We start from the raw sequence: 21855 nt of genomic DNA, 5'->3' as shown, positions 1-21855 counted from the left end.
CTGTAGACCAGGGGTGTCAAAGTCTTATTTCATTGAGGGCTGCATCAGGATTGTGTTTGACCTCAGGTGGCTGGGGGTGGGCGTGGCCAGGGTGGGTGTGGCCAGCTGAACGCCAGTGAAAACAGGCTCCCAAACTCCGTTTTCAGCTGCGATGCCTCCTGCAACGCTCTGCCAGTGAAAACGGAACTCGGGAGGACCATGTGCGGCCCTCCTGAGCTCTGTTTTCACTGGCAGAGGCATCGCGAGCCAGTCCTTTGCTGTTTCCAGGGTGGCCCTGTGGGCCAGATCCAACGCCTGGGCCTTGAGTTTGACACCCCTGCTGTAGATGGTCAACCTCTGAGGGCTGCTAAACTAAGATCTGTTAAAAGTCTAGGCAATGTTTCATAACTTCAGCAATTTTAAGATCTGTGGATTTCAATTCCCAGAAATCTCCTGCCAGTGTTGGGTGCAGAATTCTGGGACTTGAAGTCCATACATCTTCAAATTGTGAAAGTCAAGAAGCAACAGTCTAGGATCCCACAAGCAGATAAACCTACCCTATGTTTGATGAGCTTATCTTCCTTCCCTAAGTAAGTATGAAAACTGAGTTCTAGGACTGAATGTAACTTACTGCATTTACTGCAAGTGCTCCACTGGATGGACTACATCAAATAAGCAGTATATATGCACATAATCCCAAATTCAGTTAAACATAAAACCTAAATATATCTGAAATGAGCATTAGACATTATAGTACAGTATGTGCATTTAATAGATGAAAATCAGCAGACCTTCAAAGCATTTTTTGGGGGGGGGAGGAGTTCTAATTCAAATTGACTTACTTCTGAGCATGAACTAGGAAATGATATGCCTTGTGGCAGTGATTACACATCAAATGAAGTGTTTAATTAATGAAGAACATGGCTTCATTAATTGGGCACCTCAATATAAGTCAGAATTGCTTAAGAGATTTGTATCTTAAATTCAAACATTCTCTGACATCATTGTCCAAAGATGCTTTTTCTGGACTTTCTTGTTTTTTTCTTTAAAGACGTTTCGCTTGTCATCCAAGAAGCTTCTTCAGCTCTGACAGGACAGTGGGGAATGCAAGGGACATTTTATTATTTTAAAATATGATGATATAAAAATAATGTACTTCACATTTCTCTTCACCCGATCTCAGCTTCCATTTAGAGCAGTGTTTCTCAACCTTGGTAGCTTGAAGACGGGTGGACTTCAACTCCCAGAATGCAAGTGTTTTTTATCAGGGCAACCTGGTCTACCCAAATAAGGGACAGAGCATACTGCTTCCACTTTCACCTTTCAGCTCCAATCCTTCACAGGCAGTTGCTTTCACAACAAACTATTTTGTGTTAAATTTAACTTTACCAACAAAGGAATAGAGGGAGACTAGTATAGATCTATCTGACGAGAGCTAAATAGCTTGAAATAGATCTATACTAGTCTCCCTTTATTTCTTTCTCGGTAAATATAAATTTAACCAGAGGACTCAGGTTGCCCAATCTTTAAGTAATACTTTCAACTATATAAGAAGAAATCTTTCATTTAATTAACTTTTACACTTCTAAACCTTTACTTACTTTCCATAAAACAGCAATAAGAATGATTAGCAAGAGAAGACCGATAAGGACACTTGCTATTATAATTCCAATGGGTATTTCTGCTTTCTCGTCAGATTTGATTATTGTAATTGGAATCTAAAAACAAAACAAAACAGTTATATCAAAGATGAAAGTGGTCATTTTCATAAAAAATGATAATATCCAAGTTGCACGTATTAAATATTTAATTAAATATTTATTAAATAAACTTTAAATATTAGCTAATAGCACATTAATTACTGTGGTCATATTAAACTGTATAAGAATGAGCAAATCCACTCATTTCTTGTTTCAATGTTCAGATACATTTTCATTCTAGAGTTAGGAATTTCAGAACGGTAGGATTCCCTCTCTTTCAGTTCAATTTTTCAGATAGTCATTCTTCCAAAAAGACAAAATAGCTGAACTAAGGAAGTAAGTATGGCATTGTGAAATAGAATTTGTCCTCCTCTTTCATTTCCTTTCTTCTCCAAAACCTAGAATTTTCCATAAATGAGACATGGTGGTGCAGTGGTTAGAATGCAGGCTACTTCTGCTGGCTGCCTGCAATTTGGCAGTTCAAATCTCACCAGGCTCAAGGTTGACTCAGCCTTCCATGGTCGGTAAAATGAGGACCCAGATTATTGGGGCCAATATGCGGATTCTGTAAACTGCTTAGAGAGGGCTGCAAAGAACTGGAAAGCAGTATATAAGTCTAAGTGTTATTGCTATAATTGAAGCTGATTATAAATACATGTTTAAAAACAACACTGGCTTCAGAAATGCTCTCTAGGATAGTATGTATTCCTATGGCTTTCTTTTGCAGAACTGTTTTCATGAGATCACACTACATGCTGCAGTCTTCTGAGCAGGGCCAACTGCAACTATAATGATCTATTTTGAAAAGACCATTATAGAAAGAGAAATACAACCTAACAGACCAGTGTCAAGTCAAAGAAGAAAGTTTGGATGAAATAACAGTCAGATCTGCCAGTAAGCTACCAACTGCAAAAGGCAAAGACAAAAAGCATTTATAACGCCCCAACTCATCAAAAGACTTCCAGAATAACAGGGAAAACAGGCATAAGGAAAGCTTAAAAGAAAAAAAAAGGTCACAACCTTCAACAGGAGAGCAAATGGTAGAGAACAAGAAACAATTCACCACAAGGGAAGAAAGGCCCTAGAAGATGTTCACAGAAATTAATTTCAGATGAAAATAAAAATCAATGACAAAGCAAGGAGCTTATAAACATAGTCAATGTCATTTTTGTCAGAAAGTGGATCGTAAACCAAGCTATTTACGACAGCAATTATGGATTTTTTTCCTTAAGCATTGCTGCTACTGCTGATACACAAGAACACAAAGCTGAAAACTGATCACTGAATGAAGCAAAAGCAAGTGAATAGAAATTTGGTGATGGGTAGAATTGGGCTCCCAGTTGAGAAGACTTTGTCAACTGAGGAAGCATGGCTGAAAGTCCTGATGTCAGCATTCTGAGTAACGGATTCACTAAAAGCAGAACTCTGAGGCAGGTAGATTCCTCAAAGAATATGTTTATTGGAGGCATCAAATCGGCACAGCTAGTGAAAACCAACTCTAAAAGTTCCCGTGGCTTTTCTCCTAATTAAAAGAGCAAATATTTCCCTCCCCAGATGTCACCGGTTACATTGTCCGATGAAAGTAGCTGGTAGGCTGCTTGGTCACTCCTCTCCTCCTTCAACTGGCACCAGTTGGGATGATCTTGGTTCCCACAAGAAAATATTTTGTTTTGACTATTTAGCCAGCCTATCTATTCCCCCTCCCTTCCCCCTCTCAGAGTTTGTGGCAACTATGAGGTAGCACAAGATGGCTTCAGCCAGGTTCGCTTCAGAGTTGACACCTGATAACAGGAATGGTGTGCATCAAGAGTGCCACACTCAAGTGCCTTCCTTGAGTCTTTTGTTGGTTCTAGCAAGTATGAGGCAGCTTCTTTTGTTCAGAGAAATGCTAACCTCCATGGCCCAGTTCCTTACCAGGATGAAATCAATGCCCCATGTCCCAGAGCACATTTTTTCCTAGTCAGATGGAGAACAGTTCCATCAGTAGTACATCTATCTACTGTATATCAATATGCTTCCATCAAATTTATAACATCTTAACATTGAAGTGAGCGAAGCCACAATATTCAAGGAGTATTTTTTTTCCTCCTTGAGGAAACTTCAAAAAGAGCTTTGAAAGGAGGCACCAGGTGCAATCCCAACCCCAACTATTCTGCAAATCAGAATAGTTTATGTTCTTAATTTAAAGTCTGCTTTAAATCAAGGATGTCCAACTTGGCAACTTTAAGACTTATGGACTTCAATTCCCAGAAATCCCTGCTTTAAATTACTGTCCCAAAGAAACTGGGTCTGAGTACAAATCCTACTGGTGATAGCGATCCTTGGAAAAACATAGGGAATCATGTTAATTTTAAAACTGAACTGTTTTTATTAGGTATAATATCAGAAAAAATAGATAAGAAAAGTATGTATTTAATATGACATGTTGTAACAGTAGCGAGGATTATATTCACACAATATTGGAAAAATGAAGAAACACCACAAGATGAAGTGATAATTAAAAAAATACTAGACAGTGCAGAGATGGATAGATTGACATTGACAATTAAGCAGAAAGAAGACACAGAATACTATCCAACACGGATCTATTTTATTGTGGTTGGAAAAAAGGGGTGGAGATTAAGAATGTAATCAGAATTATTAAGCAAATTAAATTCCGAGACAACATGACATTTATTAAGAACTAAGAGATGTAATTAATAAAAAATCAATAAAATTTGGGGGGGAGGGAAGAAATCCTTGGAACAACAGTTTCATGTATTGGTGGAAATTTTAATCCTGTTAGGATTAGGAGACGTCTTGAAAAGAATCCTGTCCCCCAAAGCAAGTAAGAAAACTGTAGATAGTTTAATGGAAAGACTAAGCTTTAAAGAAAAGTCCAAAAACATCTCACTGTGGAGCAGACTATTAAAATAACTACAATGCCAAGTCAAAAGCAAAATCAATCAGATATTTCCCATGAGTGTCCTGTGAATATCTACCATTAGGAAATCTGAATTAATGCACCAATTAAGCTAGCTATTTCTCACTGGATCCATTCCAGTGTTATGTGAAAGAGGGCTTCCTGTACATTATCTGCGACAATTAATAATAATCTTAATAGAGAAATATGAAGGAAATACACTGTAGCAAAAACCTACCGTATTGGATATTTTATATGACCTGTCACATGTAACATCACTAATGTCCACAGGAGGGCAGCAGTTAATATATTTTATGGAAAGATACAGGCTCAGATTCCCAAACAAGATATAGGAATAAATTTCATTAAATAAAGTGAATTTTGTTTGTCAGCAAAGGTACTTGGAACAGTGAAACAGCTTTGTTTTTAAAACAAGATTATTTTTTTCAGTTATTTTCTTCTGCTCTTCCATACAATGACTTTTAACGGTAAATAGGAAGTTGAAAATGATTTTTTCCCCCTTTTTTTCCACCTATAGTTCCCTGTTGTGCCAGATCTGTCCCAAAAGCAAAGGTGGTATTTTCCTAAAGGGTGTAAGGTGTAGTAATCTCCTATTTTAGAATTTGCTTATGGTTTTTTTATTCTTCCTGGAGATTTAACGTAATATGTATTCAACCCTAATGCTCAACTGGGTATTTTAAGTTAATTTTCTGCTTATTGTTGTTTATGTGTCTATATCGCATTGTTTTTAGTTTAATTTAAATGTCACATTGTGATTTCATTACAAGTTATCATAAGCCATTTAGGGAAACCTTGACTTAAAAGACAGTAAATAGTTTATAGAAACTAGCCAAAATGAAAAAAAAATATAGCTTCTTTGTTGAATCCTATGAAGGAATGATGGACAAATCAGATAGCAAATTAGGTAATGTTTTCACTGTAATAAATGAATCCACCAGGTGTCCTTTTCTAATTTATATCAAACAGCAAGATAACAGGAAAAGTTTAGGGAATATCTCCTTTGAGTTTATATGATTGCATGGACACAACCATACACAGTCCTCACTTAGTGACCATTTTTCAGCAAACATTTGAAGTTACAACTGTGCTATACAAAAGACTTTTGGCCAGTCCTTGAGGACCCAGATTGTTGGGGGCAATAGGCTGACTCTGTAAACTGCTTAGAGAGGGCTGTAAAGCACTGTGAAGCGGTATATAAGTCTAAGTGCTATTGCTATTTCTTAAATATTTATTTTCTTTTTCTTTACTATATTCATTTTTTTTCCTAATTTTCTTTCTGTTTTCTTTAAATACCTTTTTAAGGACTTCCTTTTTTATTCTTTTAGTTTGCATTAGGTTTTATCTTTTTAATTGTAACTTTTAATAAAATTACTATAAAAAGAAAGAAAATAATCTGAGCAATTTCAAAACCATGGATTGCAAAGTATAGGGTTAAAAGGACAGATTCATACAACACAGAAAAGCAGTTCAATGAAACCCTTTCTGTTCCAGCACAAATTAGTTTCACCTAAGGGTAGCCTGGGATTAAGTTGTCTAACCGGATGATTCTTGGCTGCAGCCTTTTAGCATTAAAACTTCAAAAAGAAATTTAGAGTAACCCTAGAAACATAAAGCCACACTCACAGATAAAGTGCTCTCTCCTGTTATAAACAACTCGGAATCTTGGGTGTCAATTTCGGCGCTTGCAGATAATTCTATTTTCTGGAAGGCTGACTGCAACAGAAAAATATATTTTTATATAGGGTACTTTACAATTTTTTTAAAAAAAAAATTACATTTCATCAAATATTTAAAGTATTTAAGGCAGGGGTGTCCAACCTAGACAACTTTAAGACTTGTGGACTTGTATAGTGTAATGTATAGTTTTAGAACAAAAATATAGATATTATAGATAAATGTATGTTTAAGAGATAAATAAATATACAGAAATAAGGGGGAAAGTATTAATATCATATCATATTATGCTTAAATAGTGAACAAAGCTTAAAAACTATATGTTTATATGAGTACTAAATTACTGTAAAGTGACGGAAGATGTTTGGAACCAGTGATGTCATATCTATGTCCAATATTGTTTTAATTTTGTATTATTAATAAAAATATTTTTAAAAAAAGACTTGTGGACTTCAACCCCCAGAATTCCCCAGGCAGGTTCTGACCAGTTCTGGAGAACCGGTAGCGGAAATTTTGAGTAGTTAGGAGAACCGATAGTAAAAATTCTGGCTGGCCCCGCCCCATCTATTCTCTGTCTCCCAAGTCCCAGCTGATCGGGAGGAAATGGGGATTTTGCAGTATCCTTCCCCTGCCATGCCCACCAAACTATGCCACACCCACAGAACTGGTAGTAAAACATTTTGAAACCCACCACTGGAGTAGAAAGAAGTCCAAAAGTCTTAAAGTTGCCAAGGTTGGACACCCCTGATTTAAGGTTTCAAGTGCATTTAAAACAGTTTGTCATTTAGAACATCTTCTGCTCACAACTATCTTCCATAGTTTTAATGAAAGATTGTTGATCTAACTTTTTGTGTTAAGATGAAATTTTCAGCATCCTCCCAATTAAATTCCTGCTGAATAAATGTGCACAGGACTAAATCAATAGGAAGCTCATTCATGTTCTTTATCATATTCTTCATGTATTTAAAACTGCAACACCATTAATTTCAATATGTTTGAACAGGTATGCATACAGTTGCATTTAAAATTCTCGTCCTTCTTGTTTTATAACCACCAACCCCAAAATTGTGTCTCAGTAAGCTTAAGGAAAAACTGTTAACTTTTTTCTTTGCCTCACTGCGATATATAGTAGAAAGGGAAATAGAGTGCGCTTAGGGTGGTTAAAAGGGACGCAATGGCTCAGTGGCTAAGATGCTGAGCTTGTCGATTGAAAGGTCAGCAGTTCGAATCCCTAGTGCCGCATAACGGGGTGAGCTCCCGTTACTTGTCCCAGCTGCTGCCAACCTAGCAGTTCGAAAGCACGTAAAAAAGGCAAGTAGAAAAATAGGGACCACCTTTGGTGGGAAGGTAACAGCGTTCCGTGCGCCTTTGGCGTTTAGTCATGCCGGCCACATGACCACAGAGATGTCTTCGGACAGCACTGGCTCTTCGGCTTTGAAACGGAGATGAGCACCACCCCCTAGAGTCGGGAACAACTAGCACATATGTGCGAAAGGAACCTTTACCTTTTAAAACTTTTAAAAGCTATGAAAGAAAGAACTTCAGCAACTGGACAAAGATCGAGCTTGTAGGGCCGCTGTTTCATTGTAATCTGGCCAGTTTGAAATGAATTGCAATTATTTTATTACATCTAAATAAATATCTACTTGGGAGCTGGGCCAGAATCCTTATCTCTAAATTGTTAACTTTGTATTCCTAGAGTGCCTGTTGGCAGGTTCCTTTACAAAGTGAAAGCAACCTTTAGTCTGTAATAAAACCCAGGAAACCAAGGCTACATTCTAGGGTCCCATCCTGCTTCATGTGTGACTAAGTGCCATACTTCTTCAGTATTAAGATTGTGCAAATCTTTTGAAAGGTGTCCTTTGGAATGTTTGAGAGTTTGTTGGGAAATTACTTTTGAACAATTAAAGCAGCTGTGTCTTTTTCCAGACTGATTCAGCTGCCCGGAAACTGCTTTAGCTATTTTTTGAATATGAGCATCTGCAGAGGCAGTTCTTTTAAGGGATGTGGCATCATGCACCCCCGTGCAAAGGTGGCTAGGAGAGGATTCTGAAGCAGCCCATGTGCCAGAGAAGAGCATGGCTGCTTTAATCATTCCTAATGAAATGCTCCATAGCCACTCCCTGGTGTACTTAAGCATTTCTTTGGAAGGATTGCACAAGCCAAATAAATCTATCTGTAAATGTAACACACCGATGCTTTTCTACAAGTAATCAAATAGGGTTGCAACTGCCACAGATAAGCCTGGGAGGTTCAAATCCTCTTATCTACTCACCTCTGAACTCACCCTCACGTAGACATGTTCGTTTTTTTAAGATGAATTTGGTATCAATAGAATTGTTTTTTTCCCTTTATAAAAATTTTACTATAGGGATTATAGTAAAAAAAAGAAGTAGGAAGAAAAGTTAATTGCCCCCTTTTTTTGTACTTTCAGTTTTTTAAGTTTCATATTTACTTAGGAAAACGAAAAAATACACAGTGAAATTGCAGCTCTGCATTTTCCCTATAAAGTTGGTATGTCTTGCATTTTATTTCAATAGCTTATAATGCACCTTTCCTATATTTTGTAAAATAAAAGGAAAGAGTGGGGCTCCTCCCCCCCGCCCCCAATTTCTTAAATATCCAGAGGCTGGTAATAGAATAAAACTCATACATTACTTACAGTTGCAAATGTCCCATTCCAGATTCTAGTCGAAATATTAACATAATTTTCAGGTTTCAGGGATATATCTTTTAACATGCACGTGATCGTATTACATCGAACGTTCTTGCAGTTCTTTCAGATAAGAAAACATCAAAAATTGTTGTTTATTATCTTAAAATATGATGATATAAAAATAATGTACTTTTTTTTTTTTTAATTTGATTTATATGCCGCCCTTCTCCGGAGACTCAGGGCGGCTTACAATGTGCTCAGCAATGTACTTCACATTTCTCTTCACCCGATCTCAGCTTCCATTTAGAGCAGTGTTTCTCAACCTTGGTAGCTTGAAGATGGGTGGACTTCAACTCCCAGAATGCCCTAGCCAGCAGCGTTGGCTGGGGGATTCTGGGAGTTGAAGTCTACCCATCTTCAAGCTTCCAAGGTTGAGAAACATTGATTTAGAGCCTTCTTTTTCTTATGCGTGTAGCTGCATTTAGACTGCCGCCATCAGGTTTTTCCCATTTTATGGCTTAAATCCCAAGACCCTGAAATTCAGGTAATCCACCTTCCTGTTGAAGTAGACCATTGGACAATTGTAGCAAGTCCCATTAGAGCCTGCTCATACAGGGAAGACTTAGCTGGGAACCATAACAAGGGAAGAACTTCTATTTTGTCAATTGTGATTGTCCATCACTATTCCGGAGCAATTCATAAGAATTTAGGTGTCAGGGTTCCAAGTAACACCCCCAACAAAATCAAACTCCGAGGCTTGAGTATCCTCAAACCTAATTTTTATTAGAGATATCATATTGGCATATCTGGGAAAACCCGAATCTGAGAGCTTCCAAGTTTTCCTCACCCAAGAGAAAGTTCAAGTCCTCGCCCCTCATCCACTGTCCATCACACAAACCAATCAGGTACCCTTCGGAACAGAAGATACCTCCTCATTCTTCTCAACACAGCTGCAGGGCACATTGGCCTTGACTTTCTAAAAGAATTCTATTTTGACTACATATCTTTTTCACTCTATACAATCCCCCCTTCCCATTTTCCCACAGTAGAATTTGTGGTAGGCCTGAAGCCCGAGGGCACAAAAGTAGAAAGAATGGCTTCCAGATCTGACATTAGGTCTTGATATTGGAGCTATGCCTTTAACTCACCAATTCTTTCAAATCTTTGAAGTTTTCTTTCTGAAATGATGCAGCATAGCTTTGTGACCCAATTTTATGTGGATTGATGAGTCCGTGGCAGTTGATGTCGCTGCCCTATAAAGAGAATGTAATAATATAAAATACACATGAAATATGCAGTTGGTACTTTAATGTCCATTGTATTGCTCAGTGGAATAGCCTTAGTATATGTAATAAATATAGCACAAGTTAGACAAACACTGGGGATATAATACATTTTGGTATTCCGAAAAAAGATGAGAAGAACAAGCACTCCAGAACAGAGAAGATTTCTACAACTTCAAGAAGCAGGACTAGAGTTTATTATAGCCAAACTTTCCTATAGATTCTGATTTTGTTCTTTAAAATGAGGGGCTATTCTGCATCGTTATTCCCTTGCTCCCCTTTTTAAAATGTTTTTGGCTCTACAAGTATACTTTTGCATTTGGTTTCAGATTACAGCAAGTGCACAACTGCAAAATCAATGCAATTTTATATATAAAGTCAACATGGTCCAGTTAAGCACCAAATTAGAATCCAGGATCTGAAGATAAAAGATTAGTACATTTATTCTGAAATTTATTTGAAGAAGAACTGAACTGCCCACCATAGTGTTAAAAAACTACTTTTCTCATGAATAATAGTGAATATATTAGCATCCTAATGCTGCAGGATCCAATCTGGGCTGGTCACTAGGACCAGAGGTTTAGTCTTCTGAGCTTTCGGACCAGAAGAATTCCATCCAAAATCTCACAAGGCTAAACCTCTGTTCCCATTGACCGACCCACTTTGGATCCTAAAACTACTTTTGTCATTCATACTAATATTGATTCAAGAGCATCTGTAGATGCTCACAAAAGCAGGAGAGAAGGAACAATCCATTATAAGAACTCTCATACAGTGCAATCTTATACATTTTATGCCCTACTGCAGGGGTCTCCAACCTTGGCAACTTTAAGACCTGTGGACTTCAATTCCCAGAATTCCTCAGCCAGCAGCGCTGGCTGAGGAATTCTGGGAGTTGAAATCCACAGGTCTTAAAGTTGCCAAGGTTGGAGACCCCTGCCCTACTGAGTATATATAAGATTGCAACATTAATCAGGTATGAATCTTTTGACAGCTTTTGACAGGCTTAAATTTGTCTCATCATTATCAGTGAAGTTTTTGTATTAGTTACCGTGTTTTCCCGAAAATAAGACCTCCCCAAAATATTTAAATGCATGTGCACCCGGTCCCCACCATTTCCTCTGGTTAGGGAGACAGAGCTGGAAATCAGGTAAGACGGCAAGAGGAGCCCCATCTTGCTCCATGCGCCCAAAATAATAAGGCCTCCCCGAAAATAAGGACTAGCGCTTATTTCGAGGTTGAAAAAAATATAAGACAGGGTCTTATTTTCGGGGAAACATGGTAGCTTTGTATCCCAAAGGTGCCTTTTCAAGAAGCAACTGGACCTCCTTATTTTTCTTTGAAGACGTTTTGCTTCTCATCCAAGAAGCTTCTTCAGCTCTGACTGAACGGTGGGGAATGGAAGGATTTATATTCCTTGCAGACAGCTGACCTCAATGACTGTCTAAAAGAATACAAATGACCAGCTGTCTGCAAGGAATATAAATCCTTCCATTCCCCAGCATCCAGTCAGAGCTAAAGAAGCTTCTTGGATAAGAAGAGAAACATCTTCAAAGAAAAACAAGAAAGTCCAGTTGCCTTTTGAAAAAGCACCTTTGGGACAGTTATGACCTCCATAGACATTTAGCTTTGCATCATCTTCGTTACTGTTTTATACTTAAAATAAACCATTGTTTCACCTGACTGGTTTGCACTGCAGTCACATACATCAAAGGGTTATTTTCCTTAGTTTGATTAGGGATATGAATTTTTAAAGTTGCCATATTGATTGGATTACTTCCTCTTGTGACCTGGAAAGCAAGAGAGGGATTAATACCGGGCTTAATTCCAATAGTAAATGGCCTACATTGTAAGTATCATTTTCTCTTAATTAATGCTAGAAAGGAAGACAGGCTGGCACATTTACAACCATGAAATAGATGTATACTTTGGAGTTATTTAGATTGTAGGGCACCCTATCTAGAAGCAAAGCGGTTTGGAGAACCGAAGCTTCCTGTGGTAGCTAATTTCATATGATTTTTATCTTTAAACCACAGAGGTAAGTTTCATCACCACGCTAAACTGAAAGCAAGGCGTGTTTTAGTTTACCATGATTTGTGAACAGATGATTGTCTTTATATATTTAAAAGATACTTGAAAATGTTTACTGACCTTAACTGAAAAATTAAATGCAGGTCCAATCTCATCAAAATTATTCACCACGGTGTAAACACTATGATTAGAATACACTTCATAGAAGTCCATACTGGTAAACCTGGGGAGAAATAAATCAGAATAGGTATTTAGGATAAAAGTTTTCCTTAAAATATTAAGAAACTCTTAAATTTGGAAATAGATGTGGAAGATATTGTTTTAATCCAGGTATATTTTTGTTTACTTTTAAAAAGTAGTGTTATAGCAACAGCTATGCCTGTGTTATTGTGAATGTCTCGACATTTACAAAGAAGGTTTGAAATAACTTGTGTCTCTGTGAGAATGTCAACAGCTGACAGACGTTGTCTGTTCCGGCAGCTTATCTGAAATTGTTCTTCCCCCTTCTCTGCATCCCTATTCATCTTTTTCCTGGATCCTTTGAATGCTAGAAAAACATCTGTGTCTTTACAAACACAGGCAGTGGTGGGATTCAAATAATTTAACAAACGGTTCTCTGCCCTAATGATTTTTTCCAACAACCAGTTCACCAAACTGCTCAGAAAGTTAACAACTGGTTCTCCCAAAGTGGTGCAAACTGGCTGAATCCCTCCACTGCATACTGGGTATTTTTTGCTTTGGAGGATGAGCCACAATGTTATGCCCCATAAATTCATCTAGGATTAGAATCTATTTTTTTTTCCCCCGATTGTGCTCGATTCTTGGGGACTGCCTGGACAAGTCCTTCCAGTTTTTTTGGCAAGATTTTTGAAGTGGTTGGCTATTGATTCCTTCTTAGGAATGAAAGAAAGTTACTGGCCCAAGGTAACGTAGCTGGCTTTTTACCTAAGATGGGACTAGAACCAGTGGTGAAATGAAAAATTTGTTATTACCGGTTCTGTGGGCCTGGCTTGGTGGGGGATAATGTGACTGGGTGGACGTGGCCAACTTTTTTTTTTTTTTAACTTTTAAAAGCATTTTTTCTACAATCTCTTTCGGCCGAAGAGGTTGCAGAAAAAAATGCTTTTAAAAGCCTCTGACGATCAGGCAACTCAGCTGGGATCGTCAGAGGCTTTTAAAAGCATTTTTTAAAAAATTTAATTTAAATAAACAGTCTCTGATGATCCTGCAGCTCAGCTGGGCATGGCGGGGGGGGGGGGCTGTAGGGATTTTTGCTACCGGTTCTCCGAACCACCCGCCGCCATCGCTACCAGATCAGGAGATCCGGTCCAAACCGGGAGCATTTCACCCCTGACTAGAACTCATGATCTGTTTTTTATCCTGATGCCTTAACCACTACAACAAAATCTCTAGGACAATGTATCTCAACCATGGCAACTTTAAGCTGTGTGGACTTCACAGCTAGCACAGAACATAATACATCACAGACTAGGGTCTATTAACACCAATAGAATTAGCAGAAGGCCAATTTAGAATTACCTCATTAAGTGAAGTTCTGCATCATAACGAAGTGGAAGTGTTAGGTTCACCTGATTGTTTGTATAATCTTCTTCATTACTTGCACTGTTCAGTAAAAAAAATAAAATATATTTGAAAACATTTACAAAGTTATAATCTCTAAATTTATAAGTTCTATCAGGAGGCTCAAAGGAAATTTGACTAAGAACAGTTCAGTCACAAGGAAGGAAGGAAGTCACAAATTAAAAATTTATCTGTACATGTGAGATATAGTGGGTGCAATGTATCTGGATGGCTTTTATACTATTTACCGTAAACTCTTCCAGTCTAAGGAATAGTTTTCCTCCAGCTCTGGTGGGTATGTTCTGTTGTGTACCTTCCGATAGCAAGTTATAATAAAACAAGTTCTTTTTGGAATAAGTAAAACTTCTGACTTGAACTCTTACATGAGCTTTTAAAGATGGCCTAGCAATTAATTAGCTTTTTGAAAATTTCTGGATTGTATTAACATTATTATAAAGTTACTATTATTTGATTAATAACTTCTTTGTTTGTGAAAACGGATATCTTGAAGAACACAGCATTTCAGACTAAGGAAGTATGGGTTTGGCTGCAAATATTGTTTTGAAATGTAGCAGGAAATTTACAGTGTACCTCAAGGCTTGAAAATGTAATACTGCCACATTCCGAAGTTTTTTCAAACTGAAGTCAAAATTAATATCAAAGGATACCTACGAAGAAAATAAAGATGGAAAATAACATTAAAATCGGGAAAGTCATTATCACTAGTAACCCAATTTGCTTTAAAGAATAAGATTAGATATTCCATAAAAGGGTGTTACTGTATAGCACTTCCAATTTTATTTTAAACAAATATTTGATAAGCATAAAAAAGGCAAAAGTTTCCCTGTGCAGTCGTGTCCAACTCTAGACTGGATAATCTAATCTTCATTTCCTAGTTGAGGGAGTCAGTGTTGTCCGAAGATGCTTCTGTGGTCATATGGCTAGCATTAAAGGTAAATGCTATTTACCTTTGCTATATGTGTTAGTCGTTCCCAATTCTAGGGGGCGGTGCTCATCTCCGTTTCAAAGCTGAAGAGCTAGCGCTGTCCGAAGACATCTCCATGGTCATGTGGCCAGCATGACTATACGCCAAAGGCGCATGGAACGCTGTTACAGTACCTTCCGATCAAAGATGGTCCCTATTTTTCTACTTGCGTTTTTTACGTGCTTTTGAACTGCTAGGTTTGCAGAAGCTGGGACAAGTAACGGGAGCTTACCCCATTACGTGGCGCTAGGGATTCGAACCGCTAAACTGCTGACCTTTCGATTGACAAGCTCAGCGTCTTAGCCACTGAGCTGCGTCCCTTTAGATGGCCAGCATTACCGAACCCCAAGATGTACGGAACGCTGTTACCTTCCCACTGAAGCAGTACCTGTTTATCTACTCGCATTTCCAGTTCGCTTTTAAACTGCTAGTTTGGCATGAGCTGGGGCAAGAATGGGAGCTCAACTTGTCATGTGGTACTTGGTCTTGAACTGCCAACTTACTGGTCAACAAGACCAGCCTCTTAACCGCTAGGGACATGAATATAGCATGTTTGGAACTAATTAAAGCAACTGCATATTTTCCCAAGATTACACAGCTGCTCTGGATACTCCAAAGCACCAATTCAGAATTGAGCTGCAAATACAATATACCTCTATTCTATATTAACATCAGCCTGATTGCTAAGAATTCATTGTCATGTTCTGCTTATAGCAGCATAAAAGTACCCTTGATAACCATTTTTAAGAGATATAGCCATATCAGGTTGCCTCTGTCTCATCCTTAACCCACTGAAAAGGCAGCCTAAAATCGTTTTGCTGCTAAAGTGATGCCTTGCCTTCAAATAAATCTAGCTATATGACCAATGAATGATAAAGCTGGTGATGACATGGTCAAGAGTAAGCATCCTTCCCCTCGCAGTCCTATTGCGGAGCACTGCCTACTATCACCAGTTTTACTTGAGCTGTGAGAGACGGGACACCTGCCTACACCTTTCTGCTATTGATGCTTTTCACATGGGAATATCAATCTTCTGAAAGGCCATGTCTTCGCGAATTAATGCTTGTCTTCCAAGAGACCAATGCACCCAATCTGTATCTGCGAATGCTAATTTAATAGATCAATTAAAACTATAACATGGTAAAAATATGGATTACAAACAATTTAACCCACAATTCCCCATTCCCCACTTTCCCTTCCTTGTTTGACGAATAGTTCTTGAGAATTCAATTTTTTTTAGCCTACGTATTTTGCATTGCTGAACATAATGCTTTTGTTTTTATTTTGCATATTTAAAATATTTTGATCTGATATTTTGAACCCCTGTAGCATGTCTTATTTAGATACCTCTTGCCTTGCTTTAAAAACAGGATAGCTGATTTGGCAGACAACAAGATGATGGACAACTGCCATCTGACATAAAACTTCGCTTTCATCCACCTAACAATAAAAAGCAGATATTTTATTAGAATGAAATTTATGTTTATTGTGCAATGAAACTTTCATATGATATTTTGAGGGATAACGATGTAGATAATAGATGAGATTAAGAAATTGGTCTTCTGCTAATAGGAGGTTTCTTTTGTTTGTGGAAGAAATGAGAGCCAACAGAGATTCCTCAATAGAGGAACAAGGTAAGTGATGAGAGTTAATTCTCACATGTGCAACTGTGTCATATAATAATAATGGCAATAGCACTTAGACTTATATAGTGCTTCACAGTGCTTTCAGCTCCCTCTCTAAGCTGTTTACAGAGTCAGCATATTGCGCCCAACAATCTATTAGCATTCAATAACAACGTTCCAAATATGAACTAGGAAGTTAAGCTATTCATATATCGAGCATGCCCATCTCCCAAAACTACAGAGTCAGTTTATTTTTCTATTTCCTGAATGTAGGGTTAGCAGATTTAGTTTTGACTTTATCTTGGTACTGAATCACAACTCTCAATGCTATGGACAAATATAGCTAATTCAATAGTGCTGATTTCAGAAAAAACATGCCAAGGTTTAAATTTGATAGGACTGCAGTTTTTTTCACCTATAGACATACTAAGCAGTCTTCCTCTTTTAGAAAGTGTAGAGTAAGAATGATGATATTGATTGGGGCATGCAAACTTTGTTGCCAAGGCAAAAAAGGATAAACATATTTTAAGTTCAGATTAACATCCAGGAATAGCTCAAATGAACATTTTTTTCCAATTCACTAACTTATAAGAAAAGGAGATAAAATATAATTATGAAATCCTTGGCGTTCCCCGAGACTGGTTTTTTGCTTGCAGACATTTCACTTCTCAACTAGGTAACATCATCACTGTTACCGAGTGTGGAATTTGTTCCCTATTTACACACAGTATGCCAGCACACATCCCAAAAAAGATATTATTCTTTAACACAATAATTGGTGTTATTTGCACTGAGCAGAGCAGTAAGAATAGAGATTATAGATACCGCTGAAACAGATGAAGCAAAAAACAAGTTTTCAGAAAAATCCACTTGAATTCTAGTGTTGTATGAATTTTCATTCATGTTTTTCAACTTCACACCAAATGTCAGTCTTTTGTTTTTACTGGTGACAAGAAAATACTGTTTGTTGTTCCTGGAGAAGGAAAAAAATGAAAATGAATCCTGGGTTCCTCAGAGGTTCTATTTCTGCAGACATTTTCCCTGCTGCTGCTCTTTACTTCCTTCATCCTATTTTACTTCTTAAAGTTTATTTTAAATTTCAACTTAATTTTAAAAAGCTACCATGTTGTAAAGTAGGTGTGCTCAGTGGTGAAATTCAATTTTTTTTACTACCAGTTCTATGGGTGTGGCTTGGTGGGTGTGGCAGGGGAAGGATACTGCAAAATCCCCATTCCCTCCCAACTCCTGGGGAAGGCTATTGCAAAATCTCCATTCCCACCCCACTCCAGGGGAAGGATACTGCAAAATCCCCATTCCCTCCTGACTCCTGGGGGAAGGATATTACAAAATCTCAGTTCCCACCCCACTCTGGGACCAGCTACAGGTGGCATTTGCTGATTCTCCGTACTCAAAATTTCTGCTACCGGTTCTCAAGAACATGTCAGAACCTGCTGGATTTCACTCCTAGGTGTGCTCCATGTATCAGTTTGCTTTAACATCTACAAATGACAAATATGTTCATTGATCCCTCCAGAAATGGAGACTTATTCTCATCTAGAAAATACTACGGATTATAGTTATCTCATGCTTCTTTTAAAGCTTAATTCTTCTCCTTTCTAAACATCTACTTCGTTTATTTTCAAACCAGACAGGCCATTTTCTATTATGGAACAGAATTAAGAGATAGCAACACAAGCATTTCTTACCCAATATTTTTCTGTTCAACTTCCAGAATGAGATCTGTCTTGCAAACTTCATCTTCACCGCAATCTTTGACAAATGGTATCTAGAAAAATATAAAAGCAATCCAAAGCTTTTCATCTTCTTTGTTCAAAGTAAAGGATCTATGTTTACATCTCTCTTATTACAGCATTTAAACTGCTGGTTTGGTTTTTTATGATTCGAAGAAGTATATTTCTGGGTATAAATCTGGATTAAGCAAATAACTAATGCATCTCCAAAATTCAACTTCTGCACAAATAGGAAAATTCTATGGAAAAGGAATCTGCTTACAGAATATCTAGGTATAGAAAAAAGAACAATGATGAAGATCTGAAACTGGAGCAACTTCCCGGGGGAAAGATCTTGGATTTTTTTTTGTACTAATAAAATGAGAAGAGGGAACATGATACACAACAGAGAAGACAGAACCAGACCTTGATAAATAGATTTTGTCGACTAAGTCATAACTTGCAGACACAGTAATGCAAGAGGATGCTTTGAAAACTCTTTATTCACTCTACAGAATATGCATCACCCATGTTTCAGGAGCTCTTCAAACCTTCTCTCTTCATCCAAGTATTCTCTGGATTAATATTACCATATTTTTCGGAGTATAAGACACACCTTTCCCCCCCACAAAAAAGTAAAAATCTGGGTGTGTCTTATACTCCAAATGTAGCCCCACCCAGCTTCTCAAACAGAGGTTTCTGAGGCTGAAAAAAGCATCAGAAAGGAAGCTTCAGAAAAGAAGCCCCCAAACAGAGCTTCAGAGGCTCTGAGGTAGGAAAGAAAGTTTTTTCTGAAACAGAGTTTCTGAAGTTTCAGAGGCAAAAAAAAAAAAGCAAGGCACAGAGCTCACAACCAAGGAACCTGTTGCTAAAATTCGTCTCTGGGAACAGCTGATTGGGGATATTCTGAGAGGTCAATCCACCCACCAATCAGCTTTTTTCTTATTTTCCTCCCAAAAAACTAAGGTGCATTTTATACTCTGGTGCGTCTTATACTCTGAAAAATATGGTATGTTACAAATATTCTTTCCACATCTTATTTTATGTGTTGCATTTTAAAGCCTTGCACTATTCCCTTTATTAAACACATTATGCCACTTCAAAATGTTCTTACATCAATTAATTAATGGAAAAGGGTTTCCCCCCCCCCCCGTTTTGTATAACACCAAGATCACTTATTAACCATAAGAAACAAGGTCATAAATCAGGTGAGACTCATTTAACAACTGCCTCACTTAACGGCACAGGTTCTGGTCCCAATTGGGATCATAAGCTGAGGACTGCCTGTAGTAGTATTATGCCCCACTTACTGTTTTTTTCCCCATGAATATCTTATTGGGTATTGTGGGAAAAGTTGCATTACATGGGCCTTTAGTTTGATCTGGAAATTAAATTAAATTACTGATAAATGCAAGTAGAGTCTTCAGTAACTAGTTACTCTATGCCCCCTACCAGAATTTAGAGGCTAGTTGTAGGGACATTGGTAGCTATGTATATTTTTTGGCTCAGCATTTTTATGTGGGTCTGGAAGAATCTCAAGTTTGTAGTTTTCACCCCTCTTTGGAGGCAAATATTTGCTACAAGGCTTAGAGGAAGATGCATGGGTAACTTCTGTATAAAAGGTGGAATATAAATCATCTGAATAATCAACATTATTAGTACTACCACTATCAACACATTTGATTTTTGTTTGTTCTAATTATGGAGATGATACTGAGGCAGACCACATCATTAAACCAATAACATTGTAATATTACGACCACACTTAGTTTTCTGAAACCATGGAAATATTCATCCTGTCCAGGTAGCAACTTTATTAAAAACACATAAAAAGAAAGCATATTAATTTACTTACGCTGTAAACAAGACGGGTAGGAGATGTTTTATCAAGAACAGGGCTTGAGTTGGGGTTCTTGAGCCCAATATCAATGAGCACGTTAAGGGAGTCAATAGCATCGGAAGGGGCCTATAAACGTAAATACATACACAAAGCATAAATATCCATACAAACCTTTGATTTGCTTGCTTGATCTTTCTTATTTTAAGTTTATGTAACTAATGGCCGATTAACATTAAAATATTGCTTGGCAAAGGCACTTCTGAACATTTCAATGGGACAAGTTTACAAAGAAAGTTCTTTTTAAAGATGCAACTCTTTCTTCGCTTGCATATATTCAATTGATCTCCAATACTTTGGGAAGGAAAACTGCCAAGCTAGCCAATAAGATGAAATTGCTCCCCTAACAGGTTAGCTCAGTGCCAGAGTGCAAGAGGGAGGCTCAAAGCAATATTTGCTCTCATATGAACCTGGCCTAGTTGAAATTGGCATTGTGCTCTTATAGAGGTAATATCACCTTCAGATTTCAGGCTGTTGGCAACTGGACACCCTTTGCTGGTGGTGTTTTCACACATCCCAGTGATAACACCGTTCACCGTTTTCCCAAATGCTTCTGGCCACCTTTACTTTTAAGCCCCAGGTGAAAGCACATTTACTCTGATGAGAATTTCATGGATAGCTGAGTTTATTATTATGTTAATGTATTCTTGTTTCATTTACAGTAGTGGCCAAAATTGTGGAAACCTTTTGGGAAAAGTGTATTTTCTAAAACTAGCTAATAACACCACTTTTTTTTTTAGTAGTACCATAAAATTATATATATCAATGGAAAGATAATTTAATCAAGAATGTAATGCAATAACTTTTATGAAGGATTTGCTATTAGAATAGCAGTTACAGTATAAAGAAGAAAAGTGAAACACATAGAAAAAACAAGATGTACAAAAATTATCACCATGTCAATTAATAGTTGGGTAACCTTTAGCATGAATTACGGCCTTGCAACGTCTTCCTATGGAATGAATCAAGTCTTTTAGTTCTGCAGCTGTTATTATGTGAAACCAAGATTGAATGATTGCTTCTATTAACTGGGTTTTATTGCTGAGTCGCTTCTGACTAACAAGTTTCTTTGGTCGGCTCCAGAGATTTTCAATTGGGTTAATTTCTGGGCTATTCCCAGGCCATTCCAGCAGTGGAATATGATTATTTTGAAACTCCAAAAAAGGGTGGTGTTATTAGCCATCAAACCTCAAAAATACACTTTTCCCCAAATGTTTCCACAATTTTGGCCACTACTGTACCTCTGCTTTTATTATTAATACTAATCACAAGATTTTACAAATGACTAAACATATATCATGTAATGCTAATACATTATATGAAAGCTAATTTCTACTTTTCTGAACAAAAATGTCCATTCTGCATATCTGCAGATTTTACTCCACCACTTCAGAAAGAACAAATCTGATCAAACACTTAATACTGTGTCTTTAATTTGAAATAACCTAAATTCATTTTTACACATGTAAAATATTGGTGAATGAAATTATGGCCAATGGGCTACATATGCTTCTCAGCACCTCATCTGTGATCTGCAGAACACCCCAAGATCATTGTGCTGTAATTTAGTGGCAAAACAGCCCATTGTATACTGGGGAGAATTTAAGGATGGGATTGGAGTGCAAGCCCCCCATGAGGCAAAATGCTCTCTCCTGTCAGGCCTGGAAGCCATCTTTTGTATTGGGCCTTCAGACCTGCCACATTTACTACTGTGGGAAATTGGGAGGGGGGATTGTATGGAGCAGGGTGATATATAGTCATAATAACATTCCTTTCTCAGAGGTTCAAGGA

At 37.6% G+C, this 21855-nt stretch overlaps 1 protein-coding gene across 1 annotated transcript in view; it reads right to left on the bottom strand.

The window, feature by feature from the left end:
- ITGA2 (integrin subunit alpha 2) overlaps positions 1-21855 on the bottom strand; it is a 77064-nt gene that overhangs the window by 3303 nt on the left and 51906 nt on the right. The window contains exons 18-29 of the mRNA XM_034440857.3: positions 20023-20133; positions 18144-18223; positions 17263-17410; positions 16160-16252; positions 14419-14495; positions 13786-13869; positions 12367-12469; positions 11895-12005; positions 10081-10185; positions 8939-9052; positions 6226-6315; positions 1581-1697 (exon numbers count right to left, since the gene is read on the bottom strand). Coding sequence (XP_034296748.2) covers positions 1581-1697; positions 6226-6315; positions 8939-9052; positions 10081-10185; positions 11895-12005; positions 12367-12469; positions 13786-13869; positions 14419-14495; positions 16160-16252; positions 17263-17410; positions 18144-18223; positions 20023-20133 — 1233 coding nt within the window. The remainder of the gene's footprint in view (positions 1-1580; positions 1698-6225; positions 6316-8938; positions 9053-10080; positions 10186-11894; positions 12006-12366; positions 12470-13785; positions 13870-14418; positions 14496-16159; positions 16253-17262; positions 17411-18143; positions 18224-20022; positions 20134-21855) is intronic.

This window comes from Pantherophis guttatus, chromosome 2, assembly GCF_059756535.1.
Source record: "Pantherophis guttatus breed Tessera chromosome 2, ASM5975653v1, whole genome shotgun sequence".
In the NCBI taxonomy this organism is placed as follows: domain Eukaryota; kingdom Metazoa; phylum Chordata; class Lepidosauria; order Squamata; family Colubridae; genus Pantherophis; species Pantherophis guttatus.
Note: the sequence above shows the minus strand (reverse complement) of the source record. Positions and strands in the feature narration are given on the sequence as shown.